The following is a 20065-nucleotide window of genomic DNA, read 5'->3' on the forward strand; positions in this document are numbered from 1 at the left end:
TAATGGTACAAGACATAAGGTTGATTTTATACTTTCGTTATTTCACACAATTGAAGCTCGTTTATTTAATTAAGGCTTTCCTGGCAATCCGCATAGATATAATGCAACATTCGAGAATAATACAGGCGAGTATAAGAACTTTTATACGGAGCGAGTGTCGTGCGAGAGATTATCTTGATAGCAAATATAAATTGCGTCAGATATATTAATATACATTACATTATATGGTTATATCCGAAGTTAAAATCGAGAAAGTAGGCAATAATGAAAGTGAAAACAAAAATAAAAGCAGTTTATTCTTACAACTCTGTACTATGCCCGTTGATAGGAATTAGATAATAAATAAAATTAATTATATGAAAATCTTTTATTCACCGATTTAGTTTCCCTTCTTTACTAAGACTACGTACAAGCGCAATAATTATTAACCTTTTTGCGTAATTCGTTGCACTCAAAAGTTACTTGAGGTTGGATGTTTGCAAATGTCAACTAATATGTGTCTCATCTTATACTATCAATTAAAAATTGCTATAGAGTAAATGTTATTTGATTACATAGTCTTTTCTACGAGTTTAAATACACCTTTCAGTTTTTATTTGCAATCGTTTACTAGATGGAGCACAAAACTGACAAATTGATGACTAGATATTCCACAAAATCTATATTAAAACAACTTCTTTGGTAAAAAACGGTTTAGAAAGTGATTAGATTACCAATGCTGTCTTGTCAGTTGTCACTCTGTCTTCTTTCGAATGTCAAAAAAATGATGTCAGAACGAGAGAAATCAGTGTATAAATAAACAACGCAAAGCAATGATTAGAAATACGACTGTTAGTTTTAAAATCATTGTTAAAGCGTTAAGGAAACCAAATATATGCGACTCGTAGATCTGTTACTACGGCCACAAAACTCAAATAATGGTATTATTGACAGGTTTCGTGTAAAAATAAGTAAATAATATCTAAAGGTAGGAGAAAATAAACAAGTGTGTAGTAGAGAAATATTTTTATTTAGAAAATAAATACAACTCTTTACCTACTTATTATAATTTACAAGGCATTCTGTGCTGTTTATTACGATTAATACTTTTATAACAACAGTTTCAATTATGTTTGACATAATAGGTTATCAGTAAGCCTCGGAGACGTTGAATGAAGTTTTAACAAAGTCACTATGATATGGAAATTACAAATGCGGCTTGTACTATAAATGAGTTATGGAAGGATTAGTTAAACGATGCTATATAGCATAAACCTTCCAAAACACGATGAAAACTCAATGATAGACGTTTAACTAAACGCCCGCGAAACGATTAAACGAAAAGCTGTTAAATTTAAAATTCAATAATATATCACAGATAAAATCTGTTACTGTCATAAAATTTAGAGGGTACAAAAACGTTAATTTAAATGATTTCTTGGAACTTTGTTATTACATTTTCAAAAGATACGGTAAATAGAGAGCACAATAATGTATCTTCCTTATGTCATTAATTTTTAATGTTCACTTCACTTAGTGTGTTTTCTTTTCACGTCCTACCCCGCCCTTAACGATTAACATAAATTTTAAGTATACATTTATCCGTGTACTAACCATTAAACACCAAATTTAATATGATTTTGAAATATATCTATAAAATGTAATTTTATATTTATTGTACAAATATAATTTTGACTAAGTGGTTTAAAATAAAGTAACAATATAATTATTTCAAATAAATTTTAACAACTAAAACACATTATACAATAAAAATAAAACATTCTTGGTTTACCTGCGAGAAGCAGTTTTTATTACGAGTATATTTGTGTTTAAACTTTTAACTTTGCTTGTCTGTAATACTGGGATGGCAGGTGTTAGATCCTCATAAATATGTCTTATCTGAGATGTACCATCGTTTATCGCTATTCTTAAATAGTAACGAGTGTATATATGTACGTACTTTAATTACAAAATTCAAGCTTTTAATTAGATTATTTTGTTAATACGCAAGAGGTAAATACTGTATTAGTAATTTTTAGAGGTCATATAATAATTACGTCAAAGTATTATAATTATTTCATGTCAAGAGCTGTGAAGCCGCAGGTTCAGTTAGTATAATACACATACAAAAGTATGAAAAAGTTCTTTAACAAATTCAAGTTTTACCTACTTATATATAATTGTAGCCTGACTGGTTTTAGCTTCTCTGTTTATATTTATTATAAGAAAGGGACAGATAGTTGACTATCCTAAAAATTTACAAAAACTTAGAACGTTAGCAGTCGTAATAACAAAATCAATATATGATTTACACATTGATTATTTAAAATATTATGTATAATAGTATACACGGTATTTTTTATTTATATTTATTGTCCGTTTGTAAAAATTACATAGTTGTTTTTACTATAAATGGTCAAATAAGGCAATCGCTATTCATTAGGGAATTAAATTGTTATTGTACTTTTAATACATAATTATTTAATTTAATACAAATTATAGCATTTTGTGAAAAAATTATAAGTAAACTTGCTGTCTATGGTCAATTTAAATAAAATGTCCACTTTTTTGGAAAAAAAAGTTTGAAGCAAGTTTCTTATTTTGTTAAGTCCGTTGTCTATTAAAAAATATTATACACTGCATATGAATACTATGTACACGAAGCCTCACAAAAAATATCGAAATAACCTAACTTTTGGACATAAATTGATAATTTATTTAATTCATCAACTTGTTCCTACTGTACTGTACTGTAAATTTAAAGTTCCGTTATTACTTTACTTACATTTAATCAAAACTTATTACATTATTATCGACATAAACTCTACATTAAATAACAAAAACACAAAGCAAAATCACTCAAAAAATAATAACATATTATTTCACTATTTAAAATTTAATTTACACCTCTTTAAACTTCATTTATGTCTCAAAATATTCTCAATATTCTAACAATAGTTTTTTGTATAAATTGTAACATACTGTGTTAGGTTTTTACCGACGTTAGAAGTAGCTGGTTCGTCTATGACAGTTTCATCCCAGTGTCGAGGTGAAGGAGTTGCTTCATGAGCTCGTAAGTGGAGAAGGATGTGGCCACCATGGGGATGGCGCGGATGTAGTTGATGGTCATGCCTCGATACAGGCCTTTCACTATACCATTATCTTGGTATATCAGCGTCAGAGTTTTCACCATGCCCGTGCTGGTAAATAATATATTGATTAGTTTTATTATATTAATATGACCTGCGATAAAGAAACTGTAATCTGAGTTTTTTATGTATTTATACTTTTAATTTATTGAGATAAGTCATGTCTTAATGTGATAATTTAACCACGAGAAGTGAGGTTTGAAATATTTTTTTAAATTGCCCTAAATTAATTTTAATTATTATACCCTGTACAAGATAGCTTGATCTTTTTGACAGAGAGTTTTGTAATTTTTTCTGAACGACAACTTTGCAATGACGAACATATTATTTTCTTAATTTAATGATTATAAAATTGTAAAAATATTACGGCTCGTCTTGTGTATTTTAGTTATTTGTCACAGTATAATGTCGTATGGCATCCTACTCTGGGGTAATGCAGCTGACATTAATACCATTTTTGTACTGCAGAAGAAGGCTATTCGTGCATTTTTATAACCTGGGCCCAAAAGATTCGTTAAGAGGTAAATTTAAAGAAATTAAAATAATGACTGTCGCTTCTCAATTTGTTTTTGATAATGTTATGTATGTACGCAAAAACATAAATGATTTTCCCAGAAATTGTGACGTACATTCTATTAACACTAGGAACAAGAATAAACTTGTTACTCCAAGTACCCGATTCCACAGGGTTAGTAACTCTTTTTTGGGGCAATGTATACGTTTTTATAACAGGATCCCAGAAAACGTTCAAAATTATTCAATTATAAAATTCAAAAGAATCGTTAAAGAGTGTTTGTGTGCTAAAGCATATTACAACACTAATGACTTTTTAGTTGACTGCAAACCTTGAGGTGTTAAATTCCGAACCGGTGGTAGATTTTTGACTATCAATAAGCAAGTGTAAACACTTCTATATTGAATAAAGATTTTTGACTTTGACTTTGAATACATATAATACAAAAGTTCCTAAAGATTCAAGCGTTATCCGAAAATTTTAAGTCTTTTTCTATTATATATTATTGCTTCAAAGTAAAATTTAAATAGAAACACTGAAAATAATAGACTCTTGTACAATGGCAGTAACTGCTACAGATATCGATTATAAAAATCCTTAAAAAAATCTAATTTGAATTACGCATTCCATCTTTCCATCGACTGTTATATATGTTATATTTTCTGTTTCCCATCACTAGCCCGTCTGTCAAAAAGATCAAGCTATCTTGAACAGGGTATAATATTCCTATTTACCCCTACTTTTAAGCTTATAGATTTTGTTAGGAGTGTGTAGGACAATAATCCATGGGATCAGAATCGATCATAAAACTTTTTACATCGCTGGGCGGCCATTAAACCATTGTACTATTGATGGTTATTTTAATATATTTGTAAAGTCTGGATACTATGTTAAGTATATGCTTACATAGTTCATAGATATTATGATATATCAATATTATGATTAGCAAACGTCTTCATACGTAAATGTGATTTCCAAAAATAATAATTATGTAACATAAACCTATCTTATGTATATTTTTTTTAGAAAGTTGTAATATTCATTCATGGCAAACCAGTAAATGATCCACTTGATACTATCGACGTTGGAATCGCAAGAAGTGTATGGCTCCTGACAACGTGCAACAACACTGCAACGCGCACGATCCTTATTCGAAGATGTTATACACAACTAAATTGGCGTACTCCAAATGTTTTGCATTACAAGTTTTTTTTTTGGTGGTGCCCACAAAGCTGCCATACCATTACATAGGTGAAAATTAGCGAGATTATATATTTTTTACCAGTCGATATTACCATTTATATATTTGACACTTTATTTTAAACTTCACACAGCTTAATTCGCATCTAAGTAATCACTATTTTAGTCATAACCTTGAAATAAAAACATTACTTAATAATATATTTTTTCATTTAAAATTATATTTTATCATTTTGGAATATTTTCTGGGACTCTGTGTAGTCGGGTATCAGAGGTAGGAAGTTTAGACATGTATCTTGTGCCAATAGTACGGAAATCAAAATGGACGACCTACTTGAAGTTTGTTAACAATAAGAATACAAGAAAATACTTAGAAGACTACAATATTATTTTTATTACGTCAATGAGTATATATCTACGTAAAACATAGCAAATATATTTAATAGACATAGATAACAACATTACTAATAAATAACAACAAAAAATAATGTTGATTACACCACTATCATTTGTATAAAGAATAATACCAACCTTCTATTAATGTTGCCAACACCAGTGCAAGAAATATGCAATAAAAAATAAAGTTATTATTAATCTACATAAATAAATAAGTTAGTGCAAGTTGCAGTTAGTTAAAAGGATATTATTATATAAATATAATTACATAAGACACATAGACATACTATTTATTTACATGAAATAAACAAATAATGTACTTATCTACTACAGCATAATATGCAGAAATATTTGAAATCATTAAATGTTAGCTGGAAAATGTTCATAAATTAAAAATAATAATACTTAATACAAGTAGACTGTTGATAGATATAATACAAACATACCATCGGATCTATTGTAAATAGCTTTTGACATATGTGTAAGTATTCATAGTCTCATTGTAAATAGTCTGAATAAGTTTTTTAAGAATGAATTAATTCTCTATAATTTTTTTGTCAGCTGAGGCTGTCTTAATGTCTCGAGATCTAATTAGAGCTTTAGTCCTTAAGTGAATTGACTGGTCTGGGTGCAGCTGAAATACCGTTACCGTAAAGATCATTAGTGATAATCAACCGTCCATTTTTAGCACATATCCAGATTCTATCACATTTAGTAAAACATGAATTCATGAACCAATTAGATCAATGATTTTCCTTTATACACTAAAATGTTTAGTGCATATATTAGTCTATAGTTAGCCACGATAGCATAGGCTTGTCACATGTATTTGCCTGAGTATAAGTATGTTAAAGCTTTACTATGATCAGCTTGTTCAAACCCCATCAAGTGGTGTTTGGGTGAGGTGTCACCCACTCATTATATATTCTACCGTCCAACAGCATTACTTAGTAATGTTGTGTTCCAGTTTAGAGGGTGAGTGTGCCAGTGTAAGTGCAGGTACAAGACATAACGTATTAGTTCCCAAGGTTTGGGCGCCATAGTGATGGAAATGTTAAATGTCTATTGTCCGTGGTGACCGCTTATAATCAGGTGTCTCGTTTGCCCGTCCACCAACTAACATAGTATCGATAGTGGACCTAATATAGGGTCCCTTACTATGAAAAATAACTTATATATATCAATGCTTATCTCAATAATCACCACAATTTTTCAAATATATATTATATAAAATAGGAAACAAACAAATAAGTTTATCTTAATTCTGTAGTCATAATACATTTATATACATATTTTTACATATATGAATTAATTATTGTTAAAACAATTATTGTTTTCAACATACATGATGGATATGATTTACGTAAGTGTGCACTGATTGCGTATGTGTGCGTAGAAAAACTAACGTGACTTGGTTTAGTTTGCGTGCAATGCGAATCGTGTGGGGGTTTGGAAGAGTATACGATAATCACATATATATGTACATTTGTGTGCGTGTATAATATAGATATGTAGAGTCCACGAACACAGGAGTGCTTTCGTGTTTGCATGTGTGCCTCACCCGAACTTGGCGGTACTTGGATGCATGCAGGCGAGCTGCATACGGCGCCGTGTGACGTCTAGCGGGTAGGACACGGATTGCGCGACTGCACCCGCCAGCCCGCCACATACTAGCTTGCCGGGAACTGTTAACACCAGTCCGCCTGTGAAAAATATCCAAAGTGTGAATCTATACTTACATTATAAATACGAATGTAACTGTTTCGCTTTCACGGCCTAACTACTGAACCGAATTTGATGAAACTTGGTATAAAGCGAGCTTGAACCTCAAGGAAGGCCACAGGCTTCTTCCTAAAACTTGACGACCAATCCCTAAAACGCGAGAGAATCCGCAGGCGACGAGTAAAATATAAATACTTAAACATAGTACACTATTTTTCAAACAATAACATTTTAATACTATGCTATCTATTTAATAGTAACTTAAGTGTGTTATCATAACAAATATTATATTACATATTAAATATAGATAAGATTTAAAGAGTATAGATATAATATTTCTAAGTGTCACGTATTGATTGATATTATATTAATTCCTAACTTTAAATCTCAAGTAATACATAAACGAAAATAAAAGCGAGATAACCCAGTGGTTAGAACGTGAACCTTAACCGAAGATCGCAGGTTGAAACCCAGGCAAGCATATCTGACTTTTATGTTAATTTCTGTATATTATTCTTCTTGTGCTCGATAAAGGAAAACATCGTGAGCGCCATACATATGTGTGTAGACCTTTAGACCACATTAGAGCAGCGCGGTTAAATAATTACCTAAAAATAAAGGGCGGTTTTTGCCTAGCAAGTCATTCGCCGACACATTCTTTACTGATCCAAAATCTATGAGCTATAAACTATTAAAGCTGTTACCAATATTAATAAGATATTACATAATTTTACCGTTTCAAATTAGTTACCTGTATTCCTTTCGCATTTGCGACACAGCGTGCTAGGCAGATATTTCATACAGAAGAATTTTAGCGACTCGAAGCAGTAGAAACTGAAGCCAGCGTACGGCACCATGCCCACCATCGTGGGTACGAAGCCGCGGTATAGTGCGCGAATACCACCTTCCTGGAACACGATCATATAATCTTAACATAATTTTAGTACGATTCTTGCACTGTACGAGACTTTTAAAGTTATATTTTATCGCTTTAGTTACATATGATCGTTCTTGAATATAATAAGCCATAAATTCCCATGTATACCCACGAATGTGTTATTGGTCGGTAAGATATTTTAACATCAGATGTTTGACAGGGTGGTAGACAGCAGTTTTGCTTTACTACCAATTTCAAATTAATTGATAAAGTAAATTGCGGTACGTAATTATATGTAAAGGGGGTCACCCCTTGCAATAATATAACCTGATGGTAAATGATTACAACGAACCCATAGACATTGTAAGACTTACTTGGTAGGGCTTTGTACTAGCCTGTCTGGGTAGGTATCATCCACTCGTCAGACATTCTACCGCCAAACAGCAGTATCCAGTATTGTTGTGTTCCGGTTTGAAGGGTAAGTGAGCAAGTGTAACTACAGGCACAAGGGAGATAACATCTTAGTTCCCAAAGTTTTGTGGCATATTGGCGATGTAAGGAATGGTTAATATTTCTTACAGCGCCATTGTCTATGGGCGGTGGTGATCTCTTTCCATCAGGTGACCGTTTGCTCGTCCGCCTAACCAATGTGCTAATAACTTTGGGATTTAAGATATTATCTCCGCTGTGCTTATAGTCACACTGGCTCACTCACCCTCAAAACGGGACACAACAATATCTACCAAATATTGCTATTTGGCCGAAATTATCTTTATTTATCAAATAGCGAACTTAATTTTGCTATAATATGCGTCGTTGATGTTGCTCGGTTGTCACCACATGTATTTCACGTATATGCACCCCTTAAGCAATATATGCAAACAATAGAAATAAACTGTCAATATTATAATGACCTGTATCTTTTTAGCACAAAACTATATATTTGACAAGTTTATAGAAAATGTGGATTGTGAACCTTAACAGACGAATGAAGTGTGTATCTTCGTAAAATATATGTATATTTAATAATAAGACATATTACGTTTATTTATATTACGTAATATTAAGCATCATGAAGGGTTAGTTTAGCTTGCATATGTACGCACAGATGGTGAAGGGCCTTTAGTGCATAATAACTCACAACTCACAGTTTTAAATATCGTTGTGGCAGCATGCACTATCCCGGTATATCGATGTTCGCCCGTCACTTGGAAGGCAAGTCTCGCTCGAATTGTGTCCAGCGGATACGTGAGCGTGACCGCCGTCACGCCGGCGCCCGCGCCCGCTACGAATTTGTCACCGTGCTGCACTAGCGGTATACTCAGACCGCTCAGATACTGCAACAAGTTTAGACACGCTTTTAATTATATATTCAGAGACTATTAATATTATATTTAGAGGTATTGTAGTTATTCGAATCCATTTTTATTCCTTTAACAAATAGTATTATTACTTGACAATCTATACGATTTACAATAAGGCCTACTATAGGGCAGGAGCCGAGATGGCCCAGTGGTTAGAACGCGTGCATCTTAACCGATGATTTCGGGTTCAAACCCAGGCAGGCACCACTGAATTTACATGTGCTTAATTTGTTTATAATTCATCTCGTGCTCGGCGGTGAAGGAAAACATCGTGAGGAAACCTGCATGTGTCTAATTTCAACGAAATTCTGCCACATGTGTATTCCACCAACCCGCATTGGAGCAGTGTGGTGGAATATGCTCCATACCTTCTCCTCAACGGGAGAGGAGGCCTTAGCCCAGCAGTGGGAAATTTACAGGCTGATTATGTTATGTTATGTTATGTTATATAGGGCAGGACAAGAAGACAAGACAAAGTTTATCTTTGAAAACATTCGCAAAAAGTTCTAAATAGCTTCTATACAAGAAATATAAAACGCCACTTCAGAAAGAATGTGAGCACTATAGTGCGCAGACAGACAGCTATTATTATTATTAGCTATTAGCTATTAAAACAATAAAACACCTAAAGCAACAGAATTTAAATGAGAAGTAACTCAGTTTTAAAACATAGCGTACGAGTTCATTTTAAATTTGTAATGCTGTTTGTACAATTCACAAAGGTTTTAATTCATGTATAGGAATTTATTCTTTATTTTAAATAGTTATGGACTATTATTGTATTCGTATTTCAAAGTCGTGTTGTACCTAGATACAAATTATATTCCAGTCTCGTAATCGTTCAACAAAGACTGACTTCGACGAAGTGTCAGCGGTCAATTGAGTTGTGATATTGATGACTATTGTCGAAAACAGTATTTTATGGGTCATCAGCCTCATCAATCATTTGATGGACATTTACGTGAAAATTGAAACGTCAATAAATTATTTTTTTATTTATTAGCAAAGGCAGGCGGAAATCTATACTAATATCACAAATGCGAAAGTAACTCTGTCTGTTACTTCTTCACGCTTAAACCGATGGACCGGTAAGATTACCTTCAGTAAATATTGGACAACATCACATACATTACTCTGATCCAAATGTAAGTAGCTAAAGCACTTGTATTGTGGAAATCATAGTAACGACGGTACCACAAACACCCAGGCCCAAGACAAAATGGAAAACTAATGAACTTTTTCTACATCGACTTCCAGGGATCGAAACCGGGACCTCGCAGTGGCGTACCCTTGAAAACCGGTGTACACACTACTCAACCACGGAGGTCGTCTTCTTTAGCATGAATAGCATAGCCGGGGATGGACTTTTTTTAATCACTATTCGAGGTGGTTAAATGTGTGCTAATACGTAAAATTTTATAAATTTCGCGCGGGTTACGTCGCAGGTTCATCTAAAACTGAATAAAGTAGGATACTTTTTTTATAAAATTGTGTCCCATATTAAGGTTATATATGTAGTATGTTATGTTTTTCATGGCGTTTGTATACATTACAATCATACAATATGCTTGTGTAAATAATGACTAGGTAACCTTCAAACCGGCGCGATACTGAATAAACTGATAATTTACCTGAGCAAAACTGACAGGCTTTGCGTACGCACACATGCTTGGTCTTAATAATATATAATGCATACTAATGGTGGTAGCTTTTGGTACAAGCCCGGCTTAGTAGGTACCACACACTCATATGTTCTACCACGAAATAGCAATACTTAGTATTGTGGTGTTCCCCTTTGTACGGTGAGTTAGCCAGTGTAACTACAGGCACAAGGGACATGAAATCTTAGCTCCCAAGGTTGGCGGCCTATTGGCGATGTAAGGAATGGTTAATATTTCTTACAGCGCTAATGGGTGGTGACCTCTTACCAACAGTCGTCTGCACTTTTGATTTATTGTCTACAATTTAGATTTAAAATATTATCTATCATTTAATTAATTACCATACACGCCAATAAAGAGAAAATATTTAAAGTCATCGACAGTCTAAATTTCATTATTTTCAATCATTTTCATATTTTCTCTACGACGATGACTTGTTCATCGTGTCGGAATGTTGTGTGTCAGTTCTCTTCCTTTTAGAATATATAGTTATTTGTTTAATAACTTCTTCACACTAATTTTAGTTTAATTAAATTAATAACTATAGTCCATTCCAATCACAAGAGGACAAAAGCAAAATTAACAACATTTGACATCGAATTCACAGGATATCATCGGTCTAGAGCTTGAATAATCTATGATATTCACTATGGATCTTCGAAATAATGGCATTCTGGATCTGGACGTCATCGAAACTGTTATCGTAACTTTGAAAGTAAAGTAAAAATTGATATAAGTGAAACAGTGTTGTATTATAAATAAAGACCGAGCAGTAAGTAAATCTAAGGTTTAATTATCTATATTCCGTCTGCTATTGGAATAGGCTTTAGATTAAATCATTTATATACGTGTAATGCATACAGGTTGACGTTTATATGTTTCTTAAAGCAATCATTTGTTTAACATTCGTGTAACTATTGAACTGACTACTCTACACGAGTAGTTAGTTGGTTAAACAGATGTTTATTTATAGATTACTATACATAAAAAAAATAGTTCATGTTTATTATTCGATCAGATAAAATAGTGTCTTCACTTATTTCGGCTTACGTTCGTTCTCCAAGTATAGTAGAGATAAAGATACGTTTTTGAAAATTGGCGTATCATAGTAAACATTTTTTTATTTTATGGCATTGGTTGGCGGACGAGCTTATGGGCCACCTAATGGTAAGTGGTCACCACCGCCTATAGACAAAGGCGCTGTAAGCAATATTAACCATTCCTTACATCACATATGCGCCACCAACCTTGGGAACTAAGATGTTATGTCCCTTGTGCTTGTGATTACACTGGCTCACTCACCCTTCTAACCGGAACACAACAATACAGAGTACTGTTATTTGCCGGTAGAATATCTGATGAGTGGGTGGTACCTACCCAGACGGGCTTGCACAAAGCCCTGCCACCAAGTAAATGTTGTGTACATGTATAAAGCATTAGTTTTTTATTTTATTTCAAAACTCGGTCTACAGGGTAGAATTACCCTATGAATTGTATAACGGTTATGATAAGTTCCATACTATTCCGACTCAACTTCGACCGAACTGCAATTGGATTGTTGTATTAGTAGAAAAGGACTGGCAGCGATTACGTTTCGGTTCGATTGCGATAAAGTATAAATATGTTTGTAAAATTGGCGCCCAAGCGTCGCAATAACTAAATTATTTTCCTTGATTAGTTGTTTAAAGTATTATTAGATGGATTTACCTGTAGAGTTCTGTCTCTTTCGCTCTCCGGTTTAATAAGTGATTAGAATGGCTAAGAAATGATGAGAATTATTATAAAATTTATACTTGCGTGTCCAACTTTATGATTTAGCGTCTCATTCGCTTCGTTTGACTGCGTAGATGTTGATGAATGAGCGCAAAATCGGAAAGTAGCACGTTTGGAATCGAGAGTAGAATAATTAATATCGATTTTTAAACCAGTTAAATTATTTGCAGATTATAGTTTCAAATTTATTCTTTATATTAGTTTAGTATGATAATATCTTTTTGACATACATAGCCCAATGATAGAGAACGATCATAGACTATATAAAATCACGCTAGCGACTATTCACGGGGACGAAGCCTCCGGACCGGATTTAAACGTCTTGAGACCCTGGGTCTGGAAAGGAGTTGTGGCCCTGCACAACCTCTATTGCTCAGATAATCACCAGATCAGGCCCCTAATTATTATTTTACAAATAAAATTGACGAGTAAAAATGCAATCTCCTCATCATCGAAGACAAAGCTATATTCTTTAACAGGAAATTAATAGCCCGTCAATGGACCATTGCTGAACTAAGGTCTCCTAGGATTGAGAAGGTTTGGACTTTGGAGCCACTTCTGATGTTAAAGAGGTTTATTCACATAACGCAGATTTTCGTCCAACACAGGCAGATTTCCTTACGATGTTTTCTCAAGCAATAAGCATGAGATGAAGTGAGTGTGAATAACTTTGCCCGGATTTGAACCTGCTATAGTTGGTTAAAATTAACATGGGCTATTTTGATACTTTGATTTCCTATTATGTATATTTAATATGCATAACAAATACATACTTGAAAGTTATTTGGTAAACATACAATTATATGTGTGTGAATCGATGACGTAAATTCTTTTGTACACAACACAGTTAATGCGTATAAATATTGGACGAGAGGGGGTGGGGTTGATTATATTGTATGTACATTTTATATATACAATAGAATTCTTCATATTTATTTTATAATTTGTATTATAAGCAACGCTGAGTCTCCTCGTTTCGATTTGCTTCGAGTTGTACAAAGCCCAATCACCAAGTGTGTTTATAAATTCAATGACCGGTGAACAATGTTGAATAAAAAATATATATAAATATTTCATAACATAAAATGAAAGAAATCGATCATTACCGTTTTATGCGAGTTTCCATTTCGATTTCCGGACTAAAACCGGTTTAGCGATGGCGACGCCATATATCGCGTTAAAAACCGTGTTAGTGTGCCACAAGCAAAATCATGCAATTCTTTCGATTTAGAAATTCTCAGGCAACCTTAAAATTTATGTATATTCCTTCCAATCTTCGTACTGGTATAATGGAAGGATTTTGTGCCTTAACTAGCTATGCCCGCGACTTCGTGCGCGTTTGAATTTAACAAAAAAGTTATTGTTGTAACCTAAGTTACTCATTATTACAACAGCAATCTGCCAGTGAAAGTCCCGTCAAAATCGGTGCAGCCGTTCCAGAGATTAGCCGGAAAAAACAGACAGACAGACAAACATTGAAAAAATGTACACGTACATATGCATTTAGTAAAAAGCAGATATAAGTAGAAGATATTATTTATAAGACAAATGCCACAATTTTTATTAAGATCTGAACAAAACGATAAAATTTCCCGATTTGTTGGGAGGCCGAAAATTAAAAAATATAATGATGTATATTTCATATTAACTTGAAATTTTCTAAAAAAAAAATTAAAATGTCCCCATTTTTTGTAAACGTGTCATGTCTTGGAGTTAATCAGTTTAGTTTCTCATCACAGATTTTGCATCTACTTTATCCAACAGACGACAAAGATTTGATAAAGGCGTAGACGTGAATAGCAATCGCGCTAGCAAATCTAACATTTATAGCGATTCGATTTCAATAAACATTTGTTAGGCGATAAAGGTGTCTGATTAAACTGGTCGTTGCCTGTGTTCTCCTTAATAATCATCACACTGATGCATCTGTTACCAAAAACTTTACCTGTATATACTTACGAGAAAAATATTTAAACTAATTGATTATTAATATCGTTTCGTTTAAAACTAGTCACTAATCAATTCCGTATAATCTTTTACTCGATAAACAAACTCATTATAATATATTATTCGCTGTAAGAATCTAAAATGGTCAAGTGATCTAAAATTGTATTGTCCTTGTTCCTCCTAACTTACTCACCGTCCAAATCGTTGCATAACAATAGCAACAATTAAGCAAACATTATTCATCAAATATACATTCTGTTAATAGTAAATTATTTAAGGCAATACATTAAATTCAATAACCAAATAAATGTAACATTAATTTAAGCAATCGGTATAATTGTTATTAAATATGTGCCTTGTGATGTATTAAATCTATTGATTCATTGTCAACATAGTTATACTTCAATGATACCTAGTAACGTTTATAGGTACTTCGTGGCAGGGCTTTGCGCAAGCCCGTCTTGGTATGTACCATCCACTCATCACAATTTTTTCCGCCAAACGGCAATACTTAGTACAGTTGTGTTCAGGTTTGAAGGGTTAGCCAGTGTAACTAAAGGCACATGGGATATATCGTCTTTAAGTTCACAAGGTTGGTAGTACATTGGCGATAGTATGGTTAATATTTCTTAGAGCATCAATGCCTATGGTAGTGAGTATTTATAACCAGGCGGTCCAATTGCACGTTCGCCTATCTATACCATAAAAAAAAAGTTAATTTAATGGACAGCATGTGTAGACATAACTGTTATACGCAGAACCGTGACGTTAACTAACGGTAAGTTAGGTTACATTCACTCCTGATTAATGTATCCACTAAGATCCGTAAAATGATACCGTAAGTAATCAAAATATACTGAAAAAAATTTTGATGACATTACTAAGCTGAGGACACGCTTTTTTAAATGTTTTTTATATTATATTTTCGAATAAATTGCATGTATTATTGAATTTACCATACGCAAAAAAACATTAAATATCAATGTATAATACAATCTTTGATATAAAATAATTGGTTTTAAATAATCGAACTGTGAAATTGAAGAAGTTAAAAGTTTTTTAAATAAAGATTTTGTTTGTTGTTTTGCTAATTTTAATGCCTTTAAAATTAGCAAAACCAATTACATTATACAAATTACATTGAACGACACGCCAATACATAATATGTATATATACCTAATATGTAGATATCGGAAACTATTCAATACTAACGGTACAAAGCTTTAAGTCAATCGGATAAACGATACGTGACCGCTTATAAAACGAGGAAAATAAGCATTAGGTACTGCTTAAATAAAAAGTAACGTATACTAACCATAACAAGAGAAAAGCCAAATAAAAAACATTTGACAGCAAATTGATGCGATGTCATTGTTCGAGAGTTTGATTAATCTATGATATTCACTATGGATTTGCGAAAAAATGGCGTTTTGAACGTCGACGAAACTGTTATCGAAATTTTGGAAGTAAAATTTAAGTGGATATAAGTAGTTAAGTATTGTATTATAAATAAAGATGTATTAATCATTGGCTCTTTGTAGGTACTCTTAGTAGTGCACAATATAGCTGAGTTATTAGCAAATTATATGAAATACGTAAATCTAAGGTTTGTTTATCTTTATTCCTATTTCGATTGGAATAGGCTGTATATTCTCTATTACTTTTTTATCCCTTACAAAGCTTATCTTTTACGAAAAATTTACGTTGGCGCATCATGCTCGTCACGATCGTTAAATTTTGAAAACCGGCTTAAAAGGATACGCTGCATTCTTTAAATATTGTAGACCAAGTGGCTTATCACTTTTTTTTTAACTTTCACGATCGATTTCTTATTTACGTTTCGAGTTTGTTATTACAGAAAAGCCTCACTGAATCGTAATGTGGAAGTAAGGCAGTAGTTTAATCATTTTGTTCCTTTCACGTTTTTTTAATAATATTCGTAATAATTTAAAGAGAGGCAGAGCCTTGTCAGCCAGTCAATTTAAAAAATTAACCTGTTCTAATCTTGGTTATACATATTTGCGAAAAGACATATCTTCTTGATAAGCGCCTCACGATTTAAAGTTGTTTACTAATAATATTAAAAGATTATCACCTACAATACTTTTTTTTCGTTTTTATTTATCTATTTAGTTTGGCCACAGTTTTAAATTTAGGTTATTTTTATTGAAACTAATCCTTGTACGTTATTACTTACTAGATGTGAAAAAATATAAACAAGTATTAAGTAAGAAAATTAAGTATTACAATCTTAAATTTATCAAGATTTAATAGTTAAAATGAACATAAAATTAATAGTCAATAAATTTTACTCCTAGTGTATGGGTATAATAATACATTGTAAGATTGAGATTTTGAGAGATAAGTGTTGCCATTAGTAGTCACGTTCTGAACGGTTGTATTTTTTCCAAAAAAAAAATGTATATCGACTGCACTTCAATCTTTATCTTTATATCTGAAAGAGCAACTTTACTACTGATAAAGGAGTACAAAATTGGCTTTTTATTTATAGAGACGTTTCCAATAATGTATTAATAAATAAAATGATTACATTTTGTTTACGCACTCTACCAGATGGTCTGACTTTAGTTATTTAATAAGTTGATTATTAATTAAATTTTTGCCTTCATTTTATATTGATTTTTGGTGCATAGCCAAAGCTAGCAATAGTTGGCAGGCAGGCCGATATCGTTAGAAACACTTATTCGACGTGAGTAATCTTCCCTGCGCTTTTTTTTTCAGAAATAAAATGGCATCATACAAATATATTTTACTATTTTAGTAGACGTTTTTTTTGTATTACCATATTGTTAGAACTACTAAAACATTTTACATGAAACTAAGATGAAACGGGTTTCGGAGGTTGTAGTATATAATATAAGGCAGAAGACGTTTACCGACAGTCTGCTTGTAGAATATATTACGCCGGTACTTTTGGTAGGGGAGCCATAATATAATAGGTGAACAATTGTACTCAAATAAACATCAGGATATCCGTTTTAAGTATCTAAATTCGCTAGCGCTATTAAATATTCTCTTTTACACGTGTTGAATAATCTTAATATTTATGAAAATAGGATTTTTTATCAATTCGGTTTGTCGGTTTGACGAAAAAACGGTTTGACTTTCGAGTTCGAGGTATAATGGATGTACAGAATTATTCACAAAATAACTTATGTTTCATCTTCACTGAAAGTCTCAAAGAGTCTCATCTTCACTAAAGAGGATGTCAGAGTATAATACAGCCTATTCCATTCGAAGAACGAGTAGTTAGATGTAAACAAACTTAAGATTTTCATATTTCACGCGATTTGACAATAGTTTAGCTACATTATGCTATAATATAACTTTATTTTTAATACAAAACTATGCCATTTAACTACTTACATACACTAAAATTTTATTTCTATAGTAAGTAACAAGAAAAATTTCGCCGCCATTCAAAACGCCACAATTTCGAAAATCTATAATAGAATATAATAGAATCTTCAAGATATTGACCAACAATATTATGTCAATCTGACGTGAAAGTTGTTTATTTGTCTTTATTTTCCTTGTGGTTGGAAATAGCCTCTAGTTTATGTTGGATATACAGTTTAAGTTATTAAGTCTTAAATATTTGACTTATTTAGTTTGTAAATTATTGTCACTCATGTTTGCAAGACTTGTCATTCCCTTCATTCAACGAAGCCTACACATGTCCGGATCATTGACAAAACATCTCAACCATAATACACCCTACATTCACATTAAAGGGAAAGTATCTATTGTGCGGCAACAATCACTTAAACTGAGTTTGGCTGATTTAACTTTGGATTTACGGTATTTCAAGATGGGGCATCACCACCAAGAGCAACAGAATGTTTCTACTATACAGAACTAGTTTGAACAAAACAACATCCTGTGAACTATTGCCAATGCTTCGTGGTTTAAGAAAGATATGCAGAGTGTATCATTTCACACCAATATACTAGTACATGAGAGTAAAAATGTATAATGTATTGTTAAAAGTCAGAACAGGCACTAGCCTCACCTTCAAGTCACTATCGCTCTACACATCTTAATATAAACATATGTCTGATCACCGATAAAAAATGAAAAAGGGATTTCATTGGTGTAATTGCAACTATTTTCAAAATTATTGTTGTTTATTAATGTCTATATTTAAACAAACTGTATTATATTTGGAAAAAGTATTCATTAATTAATTGTAAATAATTATTAGTCTTGCCAGAATACCCATAAGTATAAAATGCTAGCTTACTGAAATCAATCTTGAAAACTTATGAGTATTGAAGTAGACTCTTACAGTAAGAGCTTACTTAACAAATAAATATATAGCATATTTTAAAAACAAACAATTTAAATAAAGAATAAATAGTAATTAAGAGTTTTCTTACCCTTTTGTAAATTTCAAAGCTAGTAAACTGGGTCGCAGCATATGGGAAAATCCGAACCATCTGAGCACCATTTCCTTTATATAATGCAATTAAAGATTCTTGTTTAACAATAGCCATAAGTCCTCCAAACACACCATGCTGTTTGTAGTGTACTGACTGCGCTTGTAACAGTATCTTGATACGGTCTAATGGAGCAACTGTAGTTTTTGCACACATACCTGCTACACCTGGTTTGTAGATGAAATATATGAGAATATTAATAAAATTTACTGTATTATATAAAGAATATTTTTTTATATATGTAATAATACTTGAAGATAATTGTTAAACATCATTTTATTATTCAATCAAATTTCATTTCTAAAGGCTAATTTTTATAATAAAATAAAAAAGAGGAATATACTCACCACCAGCTAATAAATTTTTGAGTATAAATTCTAGGTCACTTTTGGGTTCCATCGTGAGACTCATCTTTGAATTTATGTTAGAAACACAAGGAAAACGACAAAATCCTTACACTTGACCTGCCCACCTTAATTGGAGGTACCTGATTAATTAACACTATATGGACGATAGACGAGGAACATGTCTTCACGATTTGGAACGCAACATATTAAACACACTTTCACCTCAGACTTGCAAACAAAACTTTCTTTGTTTGATTATCAACGATGTCACCAAATTTAAATTTATTTATGAATATAAATAAAAATTAAAAATGACAACCAATAAATTACACTTATTAATATATATTTAGATCGATTTTCTTATAGAGAAAATTATGGCTAAATAGTTTTCGTTTACATTATTAAGATTATCTTCAATCGTACCATCAACTTACAACGCTGACGTTCGTCTGACACTAACTGATACTGACAATACTTGTCATTTTTATAATTGACATGAGACACCGGTAATTTTTATTGGACAGAGTAGTTAAGCAAAGCTACTTCGATTTAAGCAGATTTCTACTAAAATAGACAACAAAAATGTAAACCGTCACCATTTATTTTATAATTTATAAAATAAGGGTAAATTAAAAATTATAATTGAACAAGAAGTTTTTGTTACTTTGTGATTTTT

The 20065-nt window shown here is 32.2% G+C and overlaps 1 protein-coding gene across 1 annotated transcript; it reads right to left on the minus strand.

Annotated features, from left to right (window-relative positions):
• Positions 1–990: 990 nt before the first annotated feature.
• Positions 991–19844, minus strand: LOC113400245 (solute carrier family 25 member 16-like). Its single transcript, XM_026639750.2, has 6 exons — positions 19390–19844; positions 18983–19209; positions 8986–9174; positions 7712–7868; positions 6800–6941; positions 991–3179 (listed from the first exon to the last, which is right to left on the minus strand). Exons 1-6 carry the CDS (start codon positions 19451–19453, stop codon positions 3002–3004), a joined length of 957 nt encoding a protein of 318 aa, XP_026495535.1. The 5' UTR covers positions 19454–19844; the 3' UTR covers positions 991–3001.
• Positions 19845–20065: the final 221 nt, after the last annotated feature.

This window comes from Vanessa tameamea, chromosome 17 (assembly GCF_037043105.1).
Source record: "Vanessa tameamea isolate UH-Manoa-2023 chromosome 17, ilVanTame1 primary haplotype, whole genome shotgun sequence".
NCBI classification, from domain to species: Eukaryota; Metazoa; Arthropoda; class Insecta; order Lepidoptera; family Nymphalidae; genus Vanessa; species Vanessa tameamea.